The sequence below is a fragment of the Grampus griseus genome (genome assembly GCF_964374135.1).
Source record: "Grampus griseus genome assembly, chromosome: 14".
In the NCBI taxonomy this organism is placed as follows: domain Eukaryota; kingdom Metazoa; phylum Chordata; class Mammalia; order Artiodactyla; family Delphinidae; genus Grampus; species Grampus griseus.
In genome coordinates, this window is record NC_139008.1 from 88,221,821 (window position 1) to 88,247,117 (window position 25,297).

Genomic DNA, 25,297 nt, shown 5'->3' on the forward strand with positions numbered 1-25,297 from the left:
CTTTCATCACCAGACACACACACACGTTATGAAAAACGTTTTTATTTTAAATCAAAGTACCAAGCAGATACTTGCAAAACAACATACAAAGTAGAACTCAGATGCCTCCCTTCCCCAGGCTGCCTCCGAGCCCCACAGATCCGGTTCTACCTTCGCAGACGCCCGAGCTGGGACAGCCTGCACGCACCCAGTGGGTGGAAGGGGGAAGTGGCGGGTGGCGACAGCGAGATGGCCCAACCCCACAGTGGGCTGAGGTTTCCTGGAGGACAGTGGGCCCCTCCCCACACCCCGGGTTCAGGGCCCGCCAGGCGCCGGTGTCCACAGGAGCAGCTGTCGGTGGCTTCTGTCCGTGTGGCTCTGAAACCAACTTTCCTCCCGGTGCCACGTGGCCTGCGGGCGGGGCGGCTTCCAAGAGGTGGCAGGTCTGACCAGAGAGGCTCCAAGCACAAGACGCCCGGCTCCACTCGCGACGCGTTCTGATACGGTCTGAGCCAGACTCGGGACGGGCTGGGCGCCTAGCCCGCGGGCTCCCACCACACGTGTATGAGACGCGCCTGGAAGAGGAGCGTGTAGCAAACAGGGAAGTGACACCGCGCTGAAACCAGCAGGCCCGAGACAACGGCCAACCGGACCTGACAGAAACAAAACAGCCTCGGTGCTTGACGCGGGGCGAGGGTGCTGAGGGGGGGTCCGGGCCGCCTGACAGACGGAAGGACGGATGGATGGATGGACGGAGCCCAGTTCCCTTCAAAGTGCGAGGCGGGCAGTGGCTTCTCTCTGGGTCTCCACAGGTGACAGACAGGAGGCCCAGGGTGCCCGTGGGGACCCTCTGCTGCAGTGGCTCAAGGCCTGCAGGAAGGCCCCTCCCTGGTCTTCCTCCTGAGTCCACAACCAGAAGGGCAGAGGGCCGACTGGCCCACGGACATCCTTCCCGCGAGCATCTGGGTGCCCCCACCCCACCCAGCACTGGCCCCGAACGCCCGCCTCCAGGAGGGGGCCCCACCAGCACGCTGAACACAGGGGATCACGAGCCCTGACCTGAGGCGCGTCCCAACTGGGAGTGAACCCTCCAGAGCCCCTGCTTGTTCTTTCCACGCGCCCTCCTCAGGCCAAAGCCGCGGGGGACGCCCACCATCTTGCTCCCCTGGGGCCTTCCCGACAGTCCCTGTGTACAAAACACTCTGGAACCCAGAACAGATCGGGAAGCCTAGGCACTCAGCGTCGTTTAGGTTGAAAACACTATAAACCTGACTCTTCCTAGAAGCCTACTAAGGAGTTCACTTAAAAATACCCCCAGAGCGTGTGCAATGGCCCCTGAGCCCCTGAGCACCTGCCAGGCAGGAGTGGGGGCGGGGTGCCCCCCCCGGCCTGTGCTGCTCAGGCCCCTCGGCCCCTCTGGCCAGGCAGGTGCCCCGGGGTCTGCACCCCGACCCCTGGGTGCCCTGCAGCACCACTGATGCCTGTTCCAGAGGTGGGAGAACAGGGCGCTGGCCACGCTAAACCTACAGAAAACTGTGGGAAGAGACCAAATCCATAGGATCCATGGGTTTCCACACTTGGGACAGTTCCCAAGACACGTGTCAGTAACGGCCCGGCCCAGCCGGTGGGCCAGGCCCCGCCCCCCGCCCTGCTTCTGCTGCCAGCTGCACCTGGGCCCCCTTGGCCTCCCCGGCCTGGCTCCTGACCAAGGCCCCACATGTAAACAGTATTAATAAGCAACAGATGGAAAAATATATTTCCCAGAAAACAGGGGAGGAGGCTCAGAACCCGGGGACCCGTCTCAGGCTGCTGCCACGTCCCTCTCCTCTCCTCTCCGTCTGTTTTGGCGTTTCCTCTCTTTGGTTCAGCAGCCCCGCGTGGCCCGCCGGGCGCCAGCGCTGTGCTCCCGGCCAGCCACGGCCTGAGGAGAGGCGGCCAGCCCTGTGCTCATGAGGGGCCTCGCCCTCCGCCAACGGCTACTTGTGCTCATGGCCCTCCGCCATGGCGGCCACCTCGATGGTGGCCGTGTGCTCCTCGGGTCCCGGGGCGGCCACGGCGCTCTCAACAGCCCCCGTGGGCACCGTCACGATGGTGCTGCCCCCGGGTGACACCTGGGCCACGTTCTGCAGGGTGGGGCCCAGGCCGGGCAGGGTGAGCAGCTGCAGCGGGCTCACCACCTTGACCACAGTGCTGCCGTCCTGCATGGCGGCTGTGCTCAGGACCGTGAGGCTGGACGCGTCCGGGTGGATCTCCACCGTGCTGGGGAAGGTAGTGCCCGAGGAGGCCAGCACCGTGTAGCCCCCAAGCAGCGGTGAAGCGGGGGAGCTTGCCGGAGCAGCCTGGGGCATGGCCTTGCCCAGCATGGGGGAGGGCAGGGTGGACACCACTTTGCCCAGCGGCACGCTGGTGAGCTGGGAGACGGGCACACCGGGGGTCAGGGCGATCTGGGCGGACTGGGCGAGCACCTGCGAGGCGATGGCGGCCGGCCCGGACGTGGCCCTTGCGAGCCGGGGCCGCTTCACGGGGGGGGGCAGGGAGACAGGCGTCAGCGTCATGAGCACGTTGCTGAGGTGCTGCGACTTGTGCTTGAGCTCCTTGGCCCGACGGCGGTGCTCGTCACACTGCTGCTCCAGGGCTGCGGCGACAGCGACAGGGCGTGACCGCGGGGCACAGCGGGCACCCACAGCCTGCCCTGGCCGGGGCCTGCGCTGACTTGGGGCCTGACCCTCACGTCCTCGCGGTGATGCTCTGTCCTGTCCCCCACGGCCCTTGCAGTGACACTCTGTGTGGGGCCTGCTCTGATGGGGACCCACCGCTCTGAGGAAGCAAAAGAGTCATCCTGAGCAGCTACCTTGCTCCGCCCGACGTGGGGACAGGCCTCTCCTGTTCCCTGTCCTGTTTCCAATCATCCTAGCGCTCGCAGGAAAGCTGCCTCGGTGACGTACTAAGATAAGGAGGGCACAGCGTAAGCAGCCTGTCTCACGCGTGGCCGCAGGCACCCCCCCAGGAAGGTGCCGCCTCACAGGCAAACCGCGGGGCCGAGGGGGAATTCACCGGAAGCCTGGCTGGGGTCATCTCGGGGTCACCGCCCCCGCGCAGCTGGGCGGCTCACGGCGCAAGGCCAGCGTACCTGCCAGGTCGCGGGCGTACTGCTCCCGCGAGCGGTCCATCTGGCACTTGTGGCTGGCCAGCACCTTCTTCACGAGGTCCAGCATGCCGAAGTTCTGCACGATGTTGTTGAGGAGGACGGCGTCTACAAGGGCAGGGCGAGCACACAGTGAGAACGCACCGGCCCACAGCAGGGTCTGGGGCACGCCACGCCCCCCGGTGAGATGAGGGGCTGGGCCCAGCAGGTTACTGATTCCCGGCCTCAGCTTCGTCCCCGTGGCAAGGAGGGACCTGGTGGGAACAGGCTAACTGCCCACCCCCGCCAACGCTGCTGGGCTCAGCTCGGAGCCAGAAGGAGCAGGCTGCACCCATGGGCGTCCTGAAGCCGCCCACCACCGCCACCACCACGAGCAGAAGAGGCCTCCGGGCCCACAGACCAGGGCAGGGCAAGACTGCTCACCTCGGAGCTGCAGGGGAGGGTCCTGGACCCGCTGCTGCAGACCCTTCATGGTCTCCACCAGCTCCTGGTGGAACTCCTGTATGACCTCGTCCAGCAGGCCTGCGTCCTTCAGCCCTCGCCAGAAGGCAAACGTGTCATCTGTGAGAGAAGGAGCGGCTCAGAGATGGGGAGTCCTGCACAGGCAGCCCCACCGCCGGTTCCAACCACACGGAGGAGCAAAGAACTGCCAGGAGAACACGGCTCTGAGGGGCAGTAGTGCCCCCCACAACCATACGCGCAAGTCCAGTGGGTGGGCCCTGCGCTTCCTGCAAGAGGACGCCCGGCGGTCCGCAAAGGCGAAACCAGCCGCAGCTCGGAGCCCCGCCCCAACGCACCCCCTCGGTGAAAAGCCACGGGAAGGCCCCGCCCCCGCCGTGAGCCGCTCAGGAAGGCTCCGCCCCTGCCGTGAGAAGCCCAGGAAGGCCCCACCCCCACCGTGAGAAGCCCAGCCCGCACCTCCGACGGCTGTGGTCCAGTCCCCAGGGTCCTCACAAGTCTCGATGGTGATAGTGGCAGGAGCACCGTTCACTGCAACCAAGATGAGCCCGGTGAGCTTCGCCTGCGACAGGCCAGCGTCCCACCCACCACCCACCCCAGCTCTGACTCGCCGCAGCCACCCGCATTTTCACAAAATTGACTGAGGTGCACGAGCACAACAGAGCATGCACGTGCCCTGCGTTCTAAATTCACTGTTAAACATGTAAAAAGAAGGAGCTGGAACATGCCTCCTCGAACCTGTCCACGTGTCCTCAACATGCTGCTGTCCTTGTCACGGCCACAAGCTTCTACAGCCTGCTGGCCAGGGGCCACAGGCCAGCCTTTCTGCCTGGCCTGCTCTTGGGGTCTCTGTCTCACTGACACTAAGCATCCGTCTCGGCAGCTACCATGCTTCCGTCTTTGTAAATCAGAAGCAGGACTTAGAGACGCAAGCCACCCCAGCTGGGCCACCTCTGACTCCAGTGTCTGCGGAGTCCTGGACACGGTCTGGATCTGGCCATTGGGGCTGAGCAACAAGCCTGGAAGTCTAGCCTCTGGGTGCGCCCCCTGACCTCACGCCAGCCTCGCTCACATCTGACAGACGTCGGCTGGGGATGCGAGATGCCTGAAATAGCTCCTTCCTAGTCTGGGCTGGTGCAGAGAGGCAACGCAGGTGTTCTGAGGACTCTGGCTGAAGAGACCACCATGGAGGTGAGTTTAAGCAAAGCGACACATCATCCAAGCCACCCAGGGACAACAGGCTTCTAAGAGCTAAATCCCAAACCCCATGTGGCCTTTACCGGACACGGCGCTCTGACTGGAGCGTCAGCGCCCAGAGCCTTCCTGGAGATCTGTCACTGCGGCCGCCTTTTACAAGGCAGAACAGAGAGTCTGGACCCAATGACCCGGAGGAGGCCCTGTTCCCACGGAAGCCACTGGCCCACCAGGAGTGCTGTCTCCCTGTGTCTCCTGGGGGCGGGGGCGGGGGCCTTACCGTGACCCAGCCCCTCCCACACTGTGTAGTGCAGTCCCAGGGCCAGCCCTGACTGCCGGCAGCCTGCGTGTTCCTAGAGCTCCTGGGAGGGACTCCCACACTGGGCCAGCTGCCAGCCCGTGCAGGTAGGGGCAGGGACTCATTTGGGGTGAACCCCAGGACCTCACTTTGCCCCCAAGCCTCCCTCTCCATCCTCCTAAGTACAGGACAAGGCCCCTCGACCAACCACCGTCTGGTCAGCCATAAGGACAGTCCCTGGCCACGCGGCAGCAGGCCCAGACTGACCTGTGGAGCAACAACTTAGGGACAATGCAATTCCCATCACAGGAAAGGTAGCGCCACCAAGTTATCAATGGGCAACATGAACAGGGAACTTGGGACCGGATTTCATGCTAACTTGTTTTAAAAAGAACCTCTGTATTCAAAAATCTGGAAAGAATTCCAGGAAATGTTTAGTCCTTCTACCAGTTAGAGCAACAGATGCCAACGCAGAACATCATAAACACATCAACAAATCTCAAGTTGCGGGAAGTGCACGAGCCGGAACCAAGCGCCATGGGGAGCGGCCCCAGGGCAAGGACAGAGGGCAGACCAGGCGCGTGGGGCGCTCCCTGCACTGGCCAAAGCCGGGGGTGGGCACTGCACGTTTGCTGTTATTCTTCATACTTTTCTCTACACGTGAATCATTGTATTTTATAATAAAAATGGCTTAGAAAGAGGAAGTACTTCAGTCTTCCCTGTGGATGAAACAGCAATTCAGCTAGACTTCCTCGGTGAGGAGGGAGGTGGCTGCGGACCCCTGGGGCCTGGAAGGGACAGCTGAGTGGACAGGGAGGCCCCGCTTGTGGCCGGCAGCAGAGGTGGCCCAGCACGTACCGTCGGCCGTGGCAGGCGTGAGCGGGATGTACTCGGCAGGCGTGGGGCTGCCCAGGGATGCACGGGCCCCCGAGAGGTCGATCTTGGTGCTGCGGCAGGTGTTGGAGCAGACCCTGTCATGCTGGTAGAAGTCCAGCTCCCCGGAGTCCATGATCTTCCTGCGCAGAGGAGGGCGGGGTGTCAGCCACGGAAGGCCTGCCCCGGGGTGGGCCCAGAGTGGTGTGTCTGCGGAGGCAGGCTCCACCGGGGCTCCCGGGCAGGCCTCTCCAACACCCCAGCACAGCTCTCTCAGGTGGCGTGGGGACGCCTGCGTGTGGCTCTGTCCACAGGAAGGGCGACCACAGTGGCTGGTGCTCCGAGGGAGGTGGCTGTCCAGAGACGCCGGTCAGCACTGAGGGGCTGGGCCTCTCCGAGATGCTCTGCTGCCCGCCAGCCCCGGGGTGGGGGGGACGACTCAGGGCCAAAAGAGGTGCTGACGGCGGCACACCCGCCTGGTGCGTGGCCCAAAAATCGAGACCCTCCAGAAGCACCAACAGCGCCAGCGCCTCTGGATTCTCGCTGTGTCACCTCCCAGCCTCAGTTTTACCAGGAAGGCGCCACATGTGCCCTGCCTGCTGGGACGCCCCCCAGGCCCTCCTCTCTGGCCTCTCCCAGAGCTCCTGGGCTTCAGTTCGGTGCATCTCAACTGGCCTGCCTCGACCCGCGAAAGGATCGGACGGCTCTGGGGCTGCCGCCCACCTCGGCCTTGGGGCAGCGTGAACGCGCTGGCTCCAGGGAGTGCAGCAGACGGCACCTCCCGGCGGTGCTCTTCCAATGAAACAGTCACAGCCGCACCACCAAGATACTCACGCCCGGCGGCAGGTGGGGCTGAGAGAGGAAAGAGCTGGGTTGATGGGAGGGTGCAAAGCTGCTCCGGGGGAAGGAAGGGGCTCCCCAGGGAGAGTGACAGGGCTCCCACGGGCTGCAGGCACCCAGGGCAGCAGACATGCCCAAGGACAGCAAGAAGCCGCTTCCCCCGGGAATAAACACAGGAAGGAGAGGGGCCCCTTCAGCAGCAAAGCAACCAGATCCCGCCCCTCTGGACACCATGAAAAACCATGGCTGTCTCTGGACAGGCACGCAGCAGGGCCCAATTCGGAGGGGCGAGCCGTTACCACCAAGGCAGAAAATGTTAGAACACGGAAATCAGGCATTAACGCTCCTGGGGGTATAAATGCAAAAGCCTAGTCTGTCCTCAGCCTTCTTGGAAGCGGCATCACCCTTCCCGTTTCACAGGTGGAAGGGAGGAGCTCCGAAGGCCACCCGTGACAGGCCACACCCACCAGGGCGGCTGGTGGAACGGGCACCGCAGAGGGCCCCACGGGAGAGCCTGAGCAGGACACTCCAGACCCTCGACATTCTAGGACCTGATGTCGGTGTGAAGTAGCGAAGAGCCAGCCTGAAGCTTCCCACCAATTCCTACTTAATTTCAAAGGGAAGACGCAGTGTACAGGGAGAAAGGTGAGTGGACGCCACACCAAGACCCCGCCACCAACAAGGGAAGCTGATGGGGCACAGGCCAGCAGGACTGACTCTAAAAACAGGAAAGTTGGGGCTCTAGGCCAAGACACCCTGAAAGCGTCAACGCCACGACTGTCACAAGGTCACAGGAACAGTGCAGCTTGGAGGAGACCAATGCTGCCAGTGAACAAAGACAGTCCGGACAGGACCCTTGCTGGCAGACTGGTCATCCAGAAAGGACGATGTCTGGACAACTGGACAGACCAACACACAGCAGCTTAAAGAAGCGCAGGCTCTCAACAGGGACCCGAGTCTGGGGTGATGGTGGGAGACACACGGGGGTAGGTGCTGCCTCAGAAGGAAGAAGGCTGCCCTGGCCACTGTCCTGACGTGCAGACAGCTTCACGGCCAGTGTCTTCCTGGTGACACAGTCACAGGTGCCTCGGTAACGGACTGGTGGTGATCAAACCAAGACAGAAAGGGCTTCCCTGGGGGTGCAGTGGTTGGGAATCCGCCTGCCAATGCAGGGGACACGGGTTTGAGCCCTGGTCCGGGAAGATCCCACATGCCGCGGAGCAACTAAGCCTGTGCACCACAACTACTGAGCCTGAGCTCTAGAGCCTACGAGCCACAGCTATTGAGCTCGCAAGCCACAACTACTGAGCCGACGCTGCACAACTACTGAGCCCACGCTCCACAACTACTGAAGCCCGCACCACTCCTAGAGCCCGTGCTCCACAACAAGAGACGCCACCGCAGTGAGAAGCACGCACACCGCAACGAAGAGTAAGCCCGCATGCAGCAACAAAGACCCAATGCAGCCAAAAACAATAAATAAATTTTAAAAAAAGCAAGACAGAAAGCCCTGCAAGTCTGACAGGGTCACACGCTGGCAGGGGTGTGGGCGGCCCAGCCCCGGGACGCTGTCCACAATCCTCACGTAGAAAATGCCCCTCATCCTCAAAACGCAAAACCCAAGGAAAAAGCAGTGGCCACAGTGCTCCCCGACATAGGGTCACCGGCCCACCCCTGCCCAGTCCCTCCAGCCGGTCCCCCGCCCCCACGCCCCACCGACCTGAGCATGATGCCGTTCATGCGGATGGCTCGCTTCCAGTCCTTCAGGGTGGACTTGCCGGCCAGGTGCACAAACTCCTTGGGGCTGATGACATGCTCATCGTACTGTGGAGGGAAGAGCAGAGCAAAATCAGGACAGAGCCTCCCCACCGCCCTTCTCTCCTGCCTGACACCACCGCCCCCCCAGAGCTGGCCTGGGAAAGGGGGTGGACGGCAGGGCAGATGTGGTGGAGCCGTGGGCCGGCTCTCAACCTGACATTCAGGATTCAGGAAAGAACCACCATGTGAGACGAGCCTGACCCCTGTGCACAGGGGCTGGAGTGGGGAGCTGGCCTCCTCCTGCCCCAGCGGGTAGTCAGACACTGACCCCCAGCGGGTAGTCAGACACTGACCCCCAGCGTGTAGTCAGACGCTGACCCCCAGCGGGTAGTCAGACACTGACCCCCAGCGGGTAGTCAGACACTGACCCCCAGCGGGTAGTCAGACACTGACCCCCAGCGGGTAGTCAGACACTGACCCCCAGCGGGGAGGGAGCTAAGTGCTTGGCGCCTCCCCCCAGCCACACACCCAACGCCGGGGACCCAAGGACCCCACACCACTCAGAAAGGCACAGCGCTCTCTCCCTCCCTTCAGACAGCAACTGGCAAACCTCCTTACGCATAACTTATTCCACAAATAATGTACACATATATCACACCAAGTAACAGGAGACACAGTGCACAGGGTCAGCTGTGAATGTCCCTTCAGCCGGTCTGGCCCACCCCTAACGGCACCCTTCACGGCCCAGGAGCATATGTCCACTTCAAAGTCAGGGACCTGCCCCCACTCCTCACAAGTCTGCTAGTTTCCCCCAACAGTGGCCTGAGAAGGTAAAGTATCCTATTCAGTCTTATTAAACAAGAAATTACTGGAACCAAAGAACAAACATAAAACTGCATTTACTTAGAAAACAAAGGACTTCCCTGGTGGCACAGAGGTTAAGGATCCGCCTGCCAGTGCAGGGGATGCGGGTTCGAGCCCTGGTCCGGGAAGATCCCACGTGCCATGGAGCAACTAAGTCAGTGCACAACAACTACTGAGCCTGCGCTCTAGAGCCTGCGAGCCACAACTACTGAGCTCACGTGCCACAACTACTGAGCCCACATACCACAACTACTGAAGCCCATGCCTCTAGAGCCTGTGCTCAGCAACAAGAAAAGCCGCCGCAGTGAGAAGCCCACACACCTCGATGAAGAGTAGCCCCCGCTCTCTGCAACTAGAGAAAGCCCACGCACAGCTTTATTAAAAAAAAAAAAGAAAGAAAAGAAAGAAAACAAGCAGGCTGGGGATGGATAAGTCACTGGTCTCAGCAGAGGCAGAAACGAAAGCTCCAGCTGTGGCCTGGATGCACAGCTGGGCCCCAGCCAGGGTGCCGGCCGTCCCAGGCGTCCCCTTCCCGGGCGGCTGCCTCTCGGGCGCCCTGCAGTCTGTGTCAGGTTGGGCCCAGGTTACCATGCCGCTGGAGCAAAAGCACCCCCACTCACCACACTTGCTCTGCAGCGCTCCACAGATAGTCCTGTTCTACAAATTGGAGGTTCGTGACAACCCTGTTTCGAGCAAGGCTATCGGCGCCGTTTTTCAAGAGCAGTTGCTCACTTCAGGTCTGTGTGACACTTTCTGGTAATTCTCGCAATATTTCAAGCTTTTTCGTTATTACTATAGTTGTTATGGTGATGTGTGAGCAGTGACCTTTGATGTTACTACTGCCGCTCCAAAAGCTCAGATGGCGGCTAGCATTTTTTAGCAATAAAGTACTTTTAAATTAAGGTATGTACATCGTTTTTAGACATACTGCTATGACACCATTAACAGAGTACAGTCTAGTGTAAACATAATTTTTATATGTGTGAAGAAACCAAACAGTGTGTGTGACTCTTCTTACTGAGACACGGGCTTTACTGAGGCGGTCTGGAACTGAACCTGCAGCGTCTCCAAGGTCTGCCTGTATCTCCAGTGCACTTGGTCGTGGCAAACGCCACCAGCCTGGGAAGCCCCTCTTGACGGAAGCAGCTGTCCTAATTGCCTGAGCCCTGCACTCTTTCTCTCTGAGTCAGGAAGCCACTCATCCCCTCAGTCAGCTGGTCGGGAGCCAGGCCTGAGCCTGGGCAGACAGGCAGAGTCAGAGTCGGAGGACCTCGCTGGCCACTGCCCGAGCCCAGGAAGTCCACACTGGGCCCGGCCTCTGCCCCCACCACGTGACACCCTCTCTGGCCATCGCCTCTGGCCCTGCCCGCACCCGGACACTACAGCACCACCTGCCGGCCTGTCTCTCCCTTGCATCTTGTGCGCCCCCCATCCCACCTCCCTCTGGGGGACCAGGCTCTCCTCTGCTGGCTGGGCAGGTGTGCCCCACTGTCAGGGTGGGCCAGCTGATCCCACTCACAGCCCTCCAACCGTCCCACCACAGAGCATGCGGAGCCCCCTAGGACGCACACCAGCACTGCAGAGCCCATCACCTTAGACTCACCCAGCTCCTCCACTCTCCACGCCTCTGGCCACCTAAAAGCTCCTCTCTGGAGCCACTTTCCCTCTGCCTGAAATCATTTCTTAGAATACCTTTAGTTACGACTTGCTGGTGGCAAACACACTTTTGCCTGAAAACGTTTCTGTTTCCCCGGTTTCTGAAGGCGACTCCACTGCGTGCAGCCTTCCTCTCCTGGCACGAGGAGACCCGCCCTGCGCCGGTCCCCCGGCTCCCTGAGGAGACCCGCCCTGCGCCGGTCCCCCGGCTCCCCAGGAGTCTTTAGAGCTCAGCTGCCAGGGGGTCTTGCTCCACTGCTCTCATTATTACACCTCTTTTGCTTCTAACTTTTAATTCTGCTGTGATTTCAACCTTACAAAATAACTGCAGGTACAGTACAGAGCCGCAGCGGCCCCTTCCCCAGGCTCGCTCTCCACACAGGGCCCATCTCTAAACGCTCGTGGGGTAGCCGCCCTGAGTCCTTCACACCTATTTCCTGAGAACAAGGTTCCTACATAACCACACACAGCTCTCAACATCAGGAAACTACCATTAATGTATTATTATCTGATGCACAGGCAATATTCCAATTTCACAAACTGTCCCAATAACGGCCTTTGTGGCGACTTTTCTCTGATGCAGGACATGGCCTGACTTTGCGCTGCACTGACCACTGCGTCTTGCCTCTGACTCAGAGCAGCTCCTCGGCCCGATGGTGTCTTCCTGACCTCGACATCTGTGAAGCATGCAGGTCAGTGTTTTTGTAGACAAAAATTGTGCCCCTCAGTTTTTGTCTGTCTGACGTTTTCCCGAGTAGAGTCGGGTTGTGGGGTTTTGTCAGGAATGCCACAGAATCCCTGCCCATTCGATCAGGAGGCCGGGATGGAGGCTGGTCCCGATACTGATGCCCAAACGTCATCACATTTAGCGAGTGATCTGCAGGCTTCCCCCTGTCGTTCCTGCTTTGCCTCTGTAAGCAGTACCTCAATGACGGGGGTACCTGGAGACCAACTGTCCCTCATCCAGCTTCCCCTGACTAGTTTCAGCACCCCCTGTGGCACTCTGGCTCCAGCACCCCTTCTACATTTGTTAGTTGGTGTAGGAGTTTAACCTCTCCCTTGTGTCAACGTAAATAAATAACATGAAATACACTGCAATAAATATGGGCCCATAGATTCTTGTTTTTACTTGAATCATAATCCCTAACTATCATTCATTATTTTGATGCTAAAGTGTCCCAGGAGCCAGTGGAAGGTCCTCTGAGCTGGCACCTATATGGATTTTGAAATGTGGCTGGTTTCTTCTTACTCATTCAGTTTAGGATCTGTTAAGTCTCTTGAACTGTGGGCTGCTATCTTTCCTTGGTTCTGAAAGTTCTCAGACGCTCTCTCCTCTCAGAATTCAGATAGATGCATTAGACTTTCTTGTGCTTCCATTTTCCCTCATGACATTTTGGGGGATCACTGTCTGGATAACTTCTTCACTTCTATCTTCCATTTCACTATCTCTTCAACTGTGTCTAATGTGCTGTAAAATCCAACCACTTAAGTGTTCAATTTTAATTCTGTTTTTCACTTCTAGTTTGTTTTTTTTTTTTTAAATAGTTAGTTAGTTAGTTATTTGGTTGCACTGGGTCTTAGTTGCAGGAGGTGGGCTCCTTAGTTGCAGCTCACGGGCTCCTTAGTTGTGGCATGCGAACTCTTAGTTGCAGCATGCATGTAGGATCTAGTTCCCTGACCAGGGATCAAACCCGGGCCCCCTGCATTTGGAGTCTTATCCACTGTGCCACCAGGGAAGTCCCTCTAGCTTCTTGTTGTTGTTGTTTTTAATTAATTTTTGTGTGTGTGTGTGTGTGGCTGCGTTGGGTCTTCATTGCTGTGCATGGGCTTTCTCTAGTTGCAGCGAACAGGGGCTACTTTTCGTTGCAGTGCACGGGCTTCTCATTGTGGTAGCTTCTCTTGTTGCGGAGCACGGGCTCTAGGCGCGCGGGCTTCAGTAGTTGTGACATGCAGGCTCAGCAGTTGTGGCTCACGGGCTCTAGAGCGCAGGCTCAGTAGTTGTAGCACACAGGCTTAGTTGCTCCGCGGCATGTGGGATCTTCCCGGACCAGGGCTCGAACCCGTGTCCCCTGCATTGGCAGGCGGACTCTCAACCACTGCGCCACCAGGGAAGCCCTCTTTTATTTCTTGAAGTAAATTAAACATAATTATTTTATATTCTGTGTCTCCAAATTCCAAGCTGCAGCATCTGTGGGTCTGGTTCTTCTCTCTGTGGTTTCTGAGTGCACTCATTCAGGGGCTTTATTTCCTGTGTGCTCAATGTTTTGTTTTGCTTTACTGTGAGCTGCTCCTTTTCTTGGAACTTTGTCTGTCAAAATTACTTGAAACCTGAGATAAAGATGAGTTCTACCAAAAAGGATTTTTCACTTGCTTTTGTCAGATCCCTGGGGGAGCTGCCAGCCAGGAACAACCTACGGCTAAACTCTTAGCTAAAGGTGTTCACACTATACAGGCCACATGTGAATCCTCAAGAGGGTTCTCTCTTCCACCCGGTGCTAAGACATGAGACAGGAGTTTTCCATGCCCTGGGGGATAGAGGGGACGGGGAGTATGTGATTAGCATACTCTCTAACCCCCAACACTGAGGGGCAGCAGCATCACAGGGACAATCTCTGCCCCCAACAACACACCCAAGTTGGGAGCCCTGGGCTTCACCTTCTCATCTCCAGCTCCACGAGGCTGAGAAAATCAGCGTCAGGCAAAGGCTCTCAGACAAAAGCCGGGGTAGGTGCTTGGCCTCCCTCTATAATACACCTTTATTCAGGCCCTGGGCATGACTATTTCCTCCTCTTTTGCCAGCTTCAGGAGGCATCTAGAAGATACATTACGAAAATATCTTAAGTGGCATTTTTGGCTCTTTTCAGCACAAGGTGAGTCTGGGTACCTAAACTACCATGTTGCAGAAAGAGCAGACCTCTCCCCTCCATCTTACTCATGACTGCTAATGAGTCTTTGCAAAGCATCCCTCTCGTTCAACCTGCCCAGCAGAGTCACTGCCGATCCCAACTTCAGCAGAGCTGCCTTCCCAGCCTCTCTCCACAGCTTTGCTCCAGGAACAGAGAATCTCTGCCCTGAGGCTCTCCGTGTGCCCCAGCGACAATCCTGTCTGTCCCTGAAGGCCCCTTCCTTCTCCTCTGCTCTCCCAAGCACGGGATTTCTGCCTTCTGAACTGCCCCCTACAGGTCACACCCGCTGCCGCAGGGGTCTTCTTTTGTTTGCTTCACAGCTGCGGGACTGGGGCCCTCCCTGCAGCCCGGCACACAGGCCTGTGCTCTGGCTGCATCAGAACCCTCACCTGAACACACTTCACGTTGATGCCGGGGCACACAAACTTCCTCCAGATCAGGTTGGCTCTGCTGTCCCCGCAGGTGATGGGGTACACGATCTCGGCCTCCAGGCTCTCCTCCTCTTCAGCCATCTTCACTTCTCACCAGGTGTGTCGACAGGGAAAGGGGCAACATAGAAAATCAGTCACAACTTCTCCAAAGCACTTTCTGCAAAAGCACAACATTAACTACCAACCTAGAAACCAGAAACTAAAATCCAGGAGGGACTGAGACAGGACCAAGGTGGGCGGGACATTTCTCATCAGCCCAAAGTACAGAGCCACTGAAGGAAACAAACTTTGCCTGGCACAATTCCAGAGAAAACCTATTCTTAACACTTGGAAGAGCTCTGAGGCCTTCAGCGTTAGGCAACAGGAAAAGACCAAAGGTGATAAATCATCTTCACCGCCACTCACTGACAGCTACACTAAGTAGGACCACAAAACCAAGCTCTCCCCTCCAGCCACAGGCCAAGGCCACACTGGAGACTCTGCAGCCAGGGCCTCTGTGGCGCCACCTCTGAGGAAGAGCCCACAGAAGAGCCTCGGGAACCTCTGACTTGTCCCCTGCTGATGGGAGGACCCCCCCTCGGAAAGGCCACCTCCAGAGCTGCCTACGGGCGCTGCCACGAGAAGGCAGGCTCCCTACCTAACACGGCCTCCTTGAGCTGCGAGGACGCTGTGAACGCGGCTGCAGCAGCTGCCGCGGCGTTTTCCGTCTCCATGTTACCCTCCGTCAGGTCACTCCTGGGAACAGAGGGGAGGAGAGAGGAGACATTAACACCCCCAACAACAGCCAGCCTCGCACTCTGCTGCCATTTCTGCCCGACTTGCCAGTCCAGCCCGAGGTCACGGCACGGCAGGCTCAGGGCCATGCGCTCACCGCGCCGCTGACCCCACAGGCGTTGCTCCTCAGGTTCCCTTGGAAAACCCAGTTCCTAACTGGCCCTACTGTGTTCTTGTCAGAGGAGAAGTTACCGTGCGCTTAGGGGCATGAAGCCATGACCTTGGTGTCGGGAGAAGAGTCGGGGAAGCGTTACTCGCTCCTGGCCGGGTGGCGGCTCTGCGTCCCCTGGCGCCCCCTGCCCCCAGGCCGGGTGCCCATCCTCACCCGTGCGGGGCCAGGTTGGTGGTGACCAGCACGGTCTTCACCTCCTCCATGCCGCTGCCATCCGCCGCCGTGTCGGGCGTCGTTACCACCACCACCTCCTCCATGTGGACGCTCACGTCGGGGGTGGCCATGGCTCAGCGGACAGGAGGTGCCAGGGCACCGGGCCTGCAGGGCAACAGGGGGGCACAGGGTCTGCACGGGGACCTCGCTACCTTCTGACAGAAGCAATGCAAGAGAAGGGCTCTTCCAGGGCCTCGGGCTCTGGCGAGGATGCAGTGAGCACTGAGAAAGGAAGCCCTGGAAGAACCTCGGAGCCATGACAGGCCTGAAAGCCCAGTGGTCACCTGCGGGGGATGGGAAGGAACCAGAATGTGGGCATACGCCTCTGGAGGTGGGTCCCACGCCCTGAACTCAGGGCTGTGCACAGAAAGCCCGCGGAGAGATTTCCCTGGCGGTCCAGTGGTTAAGATTCTGTGCTTCTACTGCAGAAGGCATAGGTTCGATCCCTGGTGGGGAACTAAGAGCCCACATGCTGCAGCACGACCCAAAAATAAACAAAAGAAAGCCCTCGGAGATGGATCCTGTCTCTGGTCTGCGAGACCCTCCCAGGCATTATTGTCTTTGCTGGCTCTGCCCTCCAGCAAGCCCCAGGCCCTCTAGACTCCATGACAGTCACGGCCAGGCAGGCACCGAAAACTCCGGGGACCCAGAGGCACCCCACTGCTCTCCTGCTCTCCATCCTCTGCGCTTGGCTCAGGGCAGACCAGGTACTGATGCATCGCAGCACAGAGGACACGTAAGAGACCTGGCTTTTAGCCAAAGCACAAGGAAGGGCGTTCTGGGGGTCAGAGAGAACGCAGGAGACTGCGGAGAGGAAGGAGGCGGAAAGCGCTTGCCCCCAGCTGTGTGCGAAGGACTGGGTCACTCCTCACCTGTCCGTGTGTGGACCTGACCCTAAATGGCAAACCAAAGATTTCGCGGACCGACCTCCAGGATCGACCCCCACCAGGTCTCAGACTGGCCTTGGGTGGCACCTATGGGACAGATCCAGAGAACACTGCACAGGCTGGAAGGCTGAACTGATTCAGGTCCATGCCCGCCCACAGAGGGGGCTCAGAACCCGCAACCCAGCTCCATTTCCTGCTACAACAAAACGCTCCATCCTCCACGGGGTTTAAACAAGAGCCAGAACCTCACAACACAATATTCAAAGTATCCAGAATATGATCCAGAATTATCTAACCCACAAAGAACCAGCAAAGTCTGACCGATTCTCAAGGGAAAAATTATACAAGAGAAGCCCAATCCAAGGCGACCACCGGAACCCACAGTGACCTCAGAGCTGCGGGCGCTCCTGCTCCACATGTGGAGCCAGCCATCCTCCAACGGGCTGCCTCAGGAACCGAAGCCACAGCCTAGTGGAAATCGGAAAATTAAAAACTATAATAACAGAAATAAAAAAATCCACCTGGTGGGCTCAATATCGGAATGGAGATGAGCGAGGAAAGAGATACAGCAATGAAAATAAAGATAGATCAGTACACATGATCTAATCTGAACAACAGAAAGAAGATGGAAAAACAAAATGAACAGAGCTTCAGGGAATGCAGAACAATATAAAAAGGTGGCCATCTGTATCACCAGAGGCCCAGAAGGAAAGAAGAAAAAAGCGTGATGCTAAAAAAACTCTGAAAAAATAATAGCTGAACACTTCCCAAATGTAGTGAAAACTATAAACTTATACATTCAAGAAGCTCAACAAACCTCACACAGGATAAACTCAAAGAAATCTACGCCCAGAACATAATCAAACTGCCGAAAACTAAGGACAATGTTAAAACATCCCCAAAGCAGCAGATAAGAAGGTGTGTATTTCCACGTAAGAATAAGAATTTGAAGGCCTGTGGGGCTCTCCCCTCAGAAGCACAGAGCCCGATGCAGGGACATTCTTAACACGCTGAAAGAAAAGCGCCTCGGCCCGGATTCTACAACAGTGAGAAGACCCTTTAGAAGTGAAGGCACAATAAAGACATTTCCAGATGAAGGAAAATGAAGAGAACGGGCCACAGTCAGACCTAATGCAGTACTTCAGACAGAAGGAAATCACAGCAGAGGGAAGCCTGGAACGTCAGGAATGAAGGAAGGCAACCAAAACGGGAAGTATCTGGATAAACACGTAAATGATCGTTCCCTTCAGTTCCTCAGGCACGTCTGACAGCTGAAAGCAAACACTCAACACTGCTGGTGGGACTCAATGTGCGCAAACATAGACCATCTACAGCTTCGAAGCGGATGGTGCCAGGGCCCACATGGTGGTCCTGCTGCTATATCCCTCTGAGGGGAGAACACTGTTCTAAGCAGACAGAAAAATCAAGTCCTTCAAAATGCGAATGGGTGAGCAAGCTGGATATTCCATGTAATGACCTCTGGAAGGTCATCCAGAGACAAAAGAAGTGAGGTATGAAGCCACAGAAAGGCACGGCGGGGACTTCCCTGGTGGCACAGTGGTTAAGAATCCGCCTGCCAATGCAGGGGACACGGGTTCGAGCCCTGGTCTGGGAAGATCCCACATGCCATGGAGCAGCTAAGCCCGTGCGCCACAACTATGGAGCCTGCACTCTAGAGCCCACAAGCCACAACTACTGAGCCCACATGCCACAACTACTGAAGCCCGCACGCCTAGAGCCCTGCTCCGCAACAAGAGAAGCCACCACAGTGAGAAGCCCGTGCACCACAACAAGAGTAGCCCCCGCTCGCCATAACTAGAGAAAGCCCACGCGCAGCAACAAACACCCAACGCAGCCATAAATAAATAAATTTATTTATTAAAAAAAAAAAGACAGGGCAGACCCTTAAATGCACACTGTGAAGTGACAGAAGCCAGCCTGAAGAGACCAGTGGCTGCCAGAGGGTTGGGGGGGTGGGCAGCAGGATGAACAGGCGAAGCACAGGATGTTTAGGGCAGTGACACCACTCTGTGTGATCCTGTCATGGTGGATATCCACCATCACGCATTTGTCAAAACCCACGGGATGTACACCACCAAGATGGCGCCCCAAGGTAGACTATGGACTTTGGATGGTTCTGATGTGTCAATGTAGGTTCATCCTTCGTAAAAAAACATGCCCTTCTGTTGAGTGATTTCATTAATAGGGGAAGCCGTGCACGTGTGGGGGCAGGGAGTACACGGGAAGTCTCTAGAACTCTTTCTCAATTTTGTTGTAAACCTGCAAGTGCTCTGAAAACTTAAGGCTTAATTAAAAAATATAAAACTAAAACATACACTGTACAACACCAAAAGTGAACCCCAATGTAAACTATAGACTCTGATTGATGATGGGTCAACTGGGGTTTGTGATTGTAACAAACATACTACTCTGGTGAGGATGTTCGTGCTGAGGGAGGCTGGGAAGGGGGTACCTGGGAACTCTGGGGGCTCCTGCTCAACTGTGCTGTGAACATAAACCTGCCCCAAAATGAAGTATGTATATTACAATTCAGCGAATAGAGAATATAGTGGAAAATGCAAAGACAAGCTATAGGTGGAAGAAAATGCTTGCAAATCGCATGTCTGACAAAGAACTTGTATGCAGAATATACAAAGAACTCAACAACAACAACACAATTTAAAAGCAGGCAGAAGTGGGGCCTTCCCTGGTGGTCCAGTGGTTAAGAATCCGCCTTCCAATGCAGGGGACGTGGGTTCGAGCCCTGGTCAGGGAACTTAGGATCCCACATGCCGCAGAGCAACTAAGCCTGCACGACGCAACTAAGACCCGACGCAGCCAAATAAACAAATGATTTTTTTAAATAAATAAATAAAAGTAGGCAGAAGGTTTGAACAGACACTTCACCAAAAGGGAAGTCCAAATAAGCACACAGAGGGACTTCCCTGGTGGTCCAGTGGTTAAGACTCTGCGCTCCCAGTGCAGGGGGCCTGGGTTTGATCCCTGGTCAGTGAACTAGATCCCGCATGCCGCAACTAAAGGAGCCCACGTGCCGCGACTAAGACCCAGTGCAGCCAAATAAATAAATAGTAAAAGAAAAAACAGTAAACACACAGAAAGATGCTCAGCATCATTAACCCACAGGAAAATGCAAACCCAAACCATAACGATACCACCACACCTATTAGAACGGCTCAAAAAGCGCCAACAAAAAGCTGGCGATACAAAGACTGTGAGGATGTGCGGCAGCTGGAACTCTCACACAGCTGCTTGGTGCGGCCACTCTGAAATGGGTCTGGACGTTTCTCAGAAGGCTACGTGTACTCTTATTACAGGACCCAGCAACCCCACTCCTAAGTATCTCCCCCACAGAAACGAAGACTTGGGTTTCCTTAAAAACCCGTACACACAATTCTATGACAGCTTTATTCATAACTGTCAGAAACTGGAAACAACTCAAATGACCTTCAGTAGATGAAAAGAGAAACAAACCTTACAAAAGAATACTCCTCAGCAATATAAGTAAATAAATAAATAAGGTACTTGACACGTGCAACAACCTGGATGGATCTCCAGAGAATCATGCTGAGTGGGTTACACACGCAGACCCTGGAGGTATCAGCACCACAATAAAGCGAATGCCACCATAAAGTGAGGCACGTGACATTTTTCGTTTCTCAGTGCATATAAAAGTTATATTTACACTATATTATGGTCTATTATGTGTACAATAGCATTACGCCTAAAAATGACATACGTACCTTAATGAAAAAATAATTTATTGCTAAAAAATACTAACCACCATCTGAGCCCTCAGAGTCTTAGTAGTAACACCAAAGATCACGGATCACAGATCACTGTAACAAACATATTAATAATGCAAGAGTTTCAAAAACTCCGAGAATTACCAAAATGTGACACAGAGACCCAAAGTGAACAAATGTTGTTGGAAAAATGGCACTGATAGACTTGCGCGATGCAAGGTTGTCACGAACCTTCAATTTGTAAAAAATACAGTATCTGCGAAGCACAAAAAGTGAAGCCCAATAAAACAAGGTGGGCCTGTAGGCTGTATGAGCCCACTTACATGACATTTTGGAAAAGACAAAACTCTAGTGGTAAGAGAACCAATCATTGGTGCCAGGGGCTGGGGGAGGAGGATAGGCATAAAAGAACAGCACAAGGGAGATTCTGGGGGTGACGGGATTGTTCTGTATTCCAATCATGGGGGCAGCTACACGATGAATCTATACAGGTGTTAAACTCACAGAACTGTACACCAAACCACCATAAAAGTTTACCATTTGCGAATCTTTTAAAAAAATTAAATTGGCCAAAAAAAAATGCTACTGTATCCTGGCATATATGGTCAACTGATTTTTGACAAGGGTGCCAAGACCATTCAATGGGGAATGGGGACAGTCTCATCCATATGTGGAGCTGGGACAACTGGACATCTGCAGGCAAAAGAATGAGGCTGGACCCTTACACCACAGACAAAAATTAACATAAAACGGATCAAAGATCCAAACATAAGAGCAAATACTGTAAAACCCTTAGAAGAAAACACAAGGTAAAATCTTCCTGACACTGGATTTGGCAAAGATTTCTTTTTCTTTTTCTTTTCTTTCTTTGTTTCTTTGTTTTTGGCTGCACCAGCACAGCTTGTGGGATTTTAGTTTGCTGCCCAGGGATGGAACCCAGGCCCTCGGCAGTGAGAGCGCAGGGTCCTAACCACTGGACCATCAGGGGGTTCCTGGCAATGATTTCTTGAATATGACACCAAAAGCACAGGCAACAAAAGAAAAAACACATAAATTAGACTCCGTTAAAATTAAAAACGATTGTGCATCAAAGGACACTCTCAGGAGACTGAAAAGACCACCTACACACTGGAAGCAAGTGCCTGCAAAGCACGTGTCTGCCAAGGGATTCACATCCAGGATGCGGCTCGACAAGAGCAAAACAAAGCATGGGCAAAGGACTCTGGGTAGACATTTCTCCACAGGAAACATGCAAAGAACCTGTACGCCACTGAAAAGATGCCCAACATCCCTAATCACTAGGGAAATGCACACAAAAACCACAAGGAGACACCACTTCACACCCATCAGGATGGTTATTATAAACAAACGGAAAGTACATGTGGTCAGCATGCGGGGAAACTGGAAACACTGTGCACCATCAGCAGACAAGCAAAACGGTGAGGCCGCTGTGGAAATCAGTCTGGCAGTTCCTCAAAAAGCTACACGTAGGGGGGCTTCCCTGGAGGTCCCGCAGTTAAGACTCCGCGGTTCCAATGCAGGGGGCACGGGTTCAATCCCTGGTTAGGGAACTAAGATCCCACAAGCCGCACGTTGGCCAAAAAAAAAGACCACTTTAAAGTCGCCCTTAAAGTAACGTTGCTCCGTGGTGCTTGGCTCTCACCGAGGTACCGCTGCTTTCACCGGGTGGACTCCAAGGGGGCCAGAAAGCCACGCTTGAGCTCAAAGCTGCAGAAAGGCAGGGACCCACCCTATGGGCGGCTGTCCTCACCCACATCTCAAAACCGCACAGAGCGCTAAGCAGTGGGAACACACAAACCGGAATTCCTGCCTCTCCAATGTCAAGTTTTCAAAATTCGTCTTTCCCAGTTAACCTTGAGGTAAAGCAGACAGGAGGAAGTTTCCAAAGTAGCACTCTGAGGCATAAATACACAAAACCAGGACGAAGACGCGCGCGGTCAGCACACTGGATTCAGGTCTGACTTGCCGTTGTCTTCCAAATAATCACAAATACTTTGTTTTGATAAAAATACCACTAGAAACATAGCAGAGGTCACAAAGCAGTGGCCCACAGACACAACTTTTATTTTTTTAATATTTATTTATTTATCTTGGCTGCGCAGGGTCTTAGTTGCGGCACGCCGGATCTTCATTGCAGCATGCGGGATCTTTAGTTGTGGCATGCAAATTCTTAGTTGCAGCATTCATGCGGGATCTAGTTCCCTGACCAGGGATCGAACCCAGGCCCCCTGCATTGAGAGCGCAGAGTCTTACCCACTGGACCACCAGGGAAGTCCCAGCACAATTTCTTTGATTCTCACTGTGTTTCAAAATTTTTAATTAGTTGCCAGCTTTTTCAAATTTTACAGGGTTCACATTTTAAAAATCAGATTTCCGGCTTCTCTTGAAAAATGTCACAAGAATTCATCCCTAGAGGTGGTCCCCCTAGTCCTGCATTTCCTTGAGAATCTGGGCTTCCTGGCCCTGCCCTCCTGGGGGCGAGGGGGGCGCAATGCACTAGCTGACCAGTCTCGACCACACCCTGCGTCACACCCAGCCAGGACGCACCTGGCTCTTAAATGTATGATGTATATGTACAAATCCCCGCCCCACCCCGCCCCCCGTCCAGTATGTCTTCCCAAAGTTTTATACTTCCTACAAAGAAACAATTTTTTAACAGTCTGCTTAATTTATCTTGTTACATTTGGAATTTATTTAATCCATTTGGTTTTACCCGAAACGGACTGACATACACTGTTGGTGGGAAGGTAAATTGGTGCAGCCACTATGAAAACGGTAGTACCCAGGTTCCTCAAAAGACTAAAAATAGAACTACCATATGTTCAGCAACCCCACTTCTGGGTGTACATCGGAAGGAAAACAAATCAGGATACCCAAGAGACACCTGCACCCCATGTTCACTGCAGCATTATTTACAATAGCCAAGATATGGAAGCAACCTAAATGCCCACGGACAGATGACTGAATAAAAATTTGGTATACACATACAATGAAATATAACTTAGCCTTAAAAAAAAAAAAAAGGAAATTCTGCCATTTGTGACAACGTGGATGAATGTAGAGAACGTCATTCTAAGGGAAATAAGCCAGACACAGGACAAAATACTACATGCTACCACTCACATGAGGAATCTATAATAGTCAAACGCGGAGAAGCAGACAGTGGAATGGTGGTTGCCAGGAGCTGGTGGAGGGGGAATGGGACACATCAAAAAGTACAAAGCTTCAGTTATGCGAAATGACTAAGTCCTAGAAATCTAACGTACAGCATAGGACCTGTGGTCAACAATATCGTACTGTATACTTAAAATTTTGCTAGTTAAGCGTTCTTATCACAAACTAATGAGAGCGGGAATAAACTTCTGGAGGTGATTGACAGGTTAATAGCATAGACTGTGGTTTTACGGGTGCACACTTAACTCATCAAGTTATATACTTCAGTTATGCACAGATTTTTGTAAGTTAAAAAATACTGATGTAACTGAAACTGTATTTGCAGTGTTAGCAAAGAAAGAAAACGTTGATTCACTGGAAGTGTCGCTCGACTACATGAACTATAAAGTTAAATATGTGACAGGTCATTACTGGCAATGGACCCATAGTGATTGGTTCCTACCACGGAGACCAAGGAGATACGGGTCTCACCAAAGGGTTGCACGCACGCAGCCCCCACGGGAAAGGGGGGGGCATTCACCAGGCCCCCACGAGAGGGGGTGTATCCACAAGGCCCCCAAGGGAGAGGGACATCCACAAGGCCCCCAGGGAAGGGGAGAATTCACGCTGTCCCACGGGAAGGGGGGTAGCCACGTGGCCCTCTCCACGCAGCCCGGCCTAAGGCCCTCCCCGGCACCCGCAGCCCGCGGCCCGCAGCCTTCCGGCAAGATGGAGGCCGCGCCGCCGCCGACGCGCCTGACGCGGGCCCGTGACGCCCGTGACGCCCGCCGCGCGCCGCCGCCCCTCCCCCGCTCCCCTCCCCCCGCCGTAACGTCCTGACGCTCCGCAGGGACCCCTGACTGGACGGCGGCGCGCGGCGGAGCGAGAGGCCTCGCCGCGGGGGGGGCGGCGGGCGCTTACCTGGGCCGCGGCCGGGCCTGCGCGGGCGCCAGCGGGCGGGCGGCGGCGGCGGCAGCGGCTGCGGCGGCGGCGGCCGCGGGCTCCGCTCCTTGTTGGGGATTCGGCGGCGGCGGCGGCGGCGGCGGCCCGGGCGCGCGCTTCCTAGTGACGCAGGCGGCGGGGCCGCGCACGCACGGGCAAGGGCGAGCCCGATATTTATTTGGCGCTCAGCCGGGAAGCGGGAGGTGCCGAGAAATAAGGCCCGGCTGGGCCCGACGCGCGTGCGCGCGGGCGAGGGCGGGGCCGGAGGTGGGTGCTTCTGCCCGTTAGCTGGGCGGCTGCTCCGCGCCCCGCCCGCTGGCTCACCTGCCGGGACTGGCCGACATACCCGCTCGGCGCGAAATTCCCGGGGAGAGGGTGCGTAGGGGGACGCGCTTAGGGTTGGCGAGAAAGGTGAGTGACCTGCCCGCGTGTGCAAAGGGTCTCCCCAGAGGCAGGCGGGAAGGCTGCCCCGGGAGTCGTACAGTCCGAATCCTGCGATTATCATGGCTTATTTTTGTAGCAAGCGTTAAAAACGGCTTTAAACATCCTCACTTCTGGATCCGCGCGGCTCCCCCCAGTGTTCCTGTGTCGACCCCCAGCCGCGCTCCCCTGTGCTGTAGTCACTGGCCACGTGTGCTCATTTCAATTTACGTTAACTGAAGTTAAAATTCAGTTCCTGCGCTATCACAGAGGCATTAAAAGCCACCCTGATGAAGGGTTAGGAACGCCCTGAAAACGCTCTTTTTTAATGGCTGGAGTGCAAAGTCCCTGCGTTTTCCAGAACGTGGGAAGGTTAGCATCACTCAGCTTTCCTGGAGTTCCTTTGACTTGGGAGCGAGTACAAACAGGCCTTGCTGTTTGATTGAAAGGTGCATTGGGGGCCCAGGGGGTGGTGAGTGGGGTCACCTGCCCTGCCCAGGCCGGGGCACTTGTGAGGCATCCTGTTCCTGCCCCAGGACTCCTGGAGG

General features: G+C 55.5%; 1 protein-coding gene across 1 annotated transcript; it reads right to left on the minus strand.

Moving 5' to 3' along the window:
- Positions 1–1,022: 1,022 nt before the first annotated feature.
- GMEB2 (glucocorticoid modulatory element binding protein 2) lies at positions 1,023–24,348 on the minus strand. The gene is made up of 10 exons (XM_082670477.1): positions 24,309–24,348; positions 15,503–15,667; positions 15,041–15,138; positions 14,362–14,489; positions 8,509–8,612; positions 5,934–6,091; positions 4,043–4,114; positions 3,548–3,685; positions 3,110–3,232; positions 1,023–2,614 (listed from the first exon to the last, which is right to left on the minus strand). The coding sequence occupies exons 2-10, from the start codon at positions 15,631–15,633 to the stop codon at positions 1,956–1,958; spliced, it is 1,611 nt and encodes a 536-aa protein (XP_082526603.1). The 5' UTR covers positions 15,634–15,667; positions 24,309–24,348; the 3' UTR covers positions 1,023–1,955.
- Positions 24,349–25,297: the final 949 nt, after the last annotated feature.

Bases quoted from the DNA above. Each gene is read 5' to 3' on its own strand.
- GMEB2 (XM_082670477.1), bottom strand. From the start codon at position 15,633: ATGGCCACCCCCGACGTGAGCGTCCACATGGAGGAGGTGGTGGTGGTA. The intron at 14,490-15,040 runs GTAGGGAGCCTG...CCTGGTGAGAAG, and splicing joins GCTCAAGGAGGCCGTGTTAG to TGAAGATGGCTGAAGAGGAG. The intron at 8,613-14,361 runs GTGAGGGTTCTG...TTCCCTCCACAG, and splicing joins TCAACGTGAAGTGTGTTCAG to TACGATGAGCATGTCATCAG.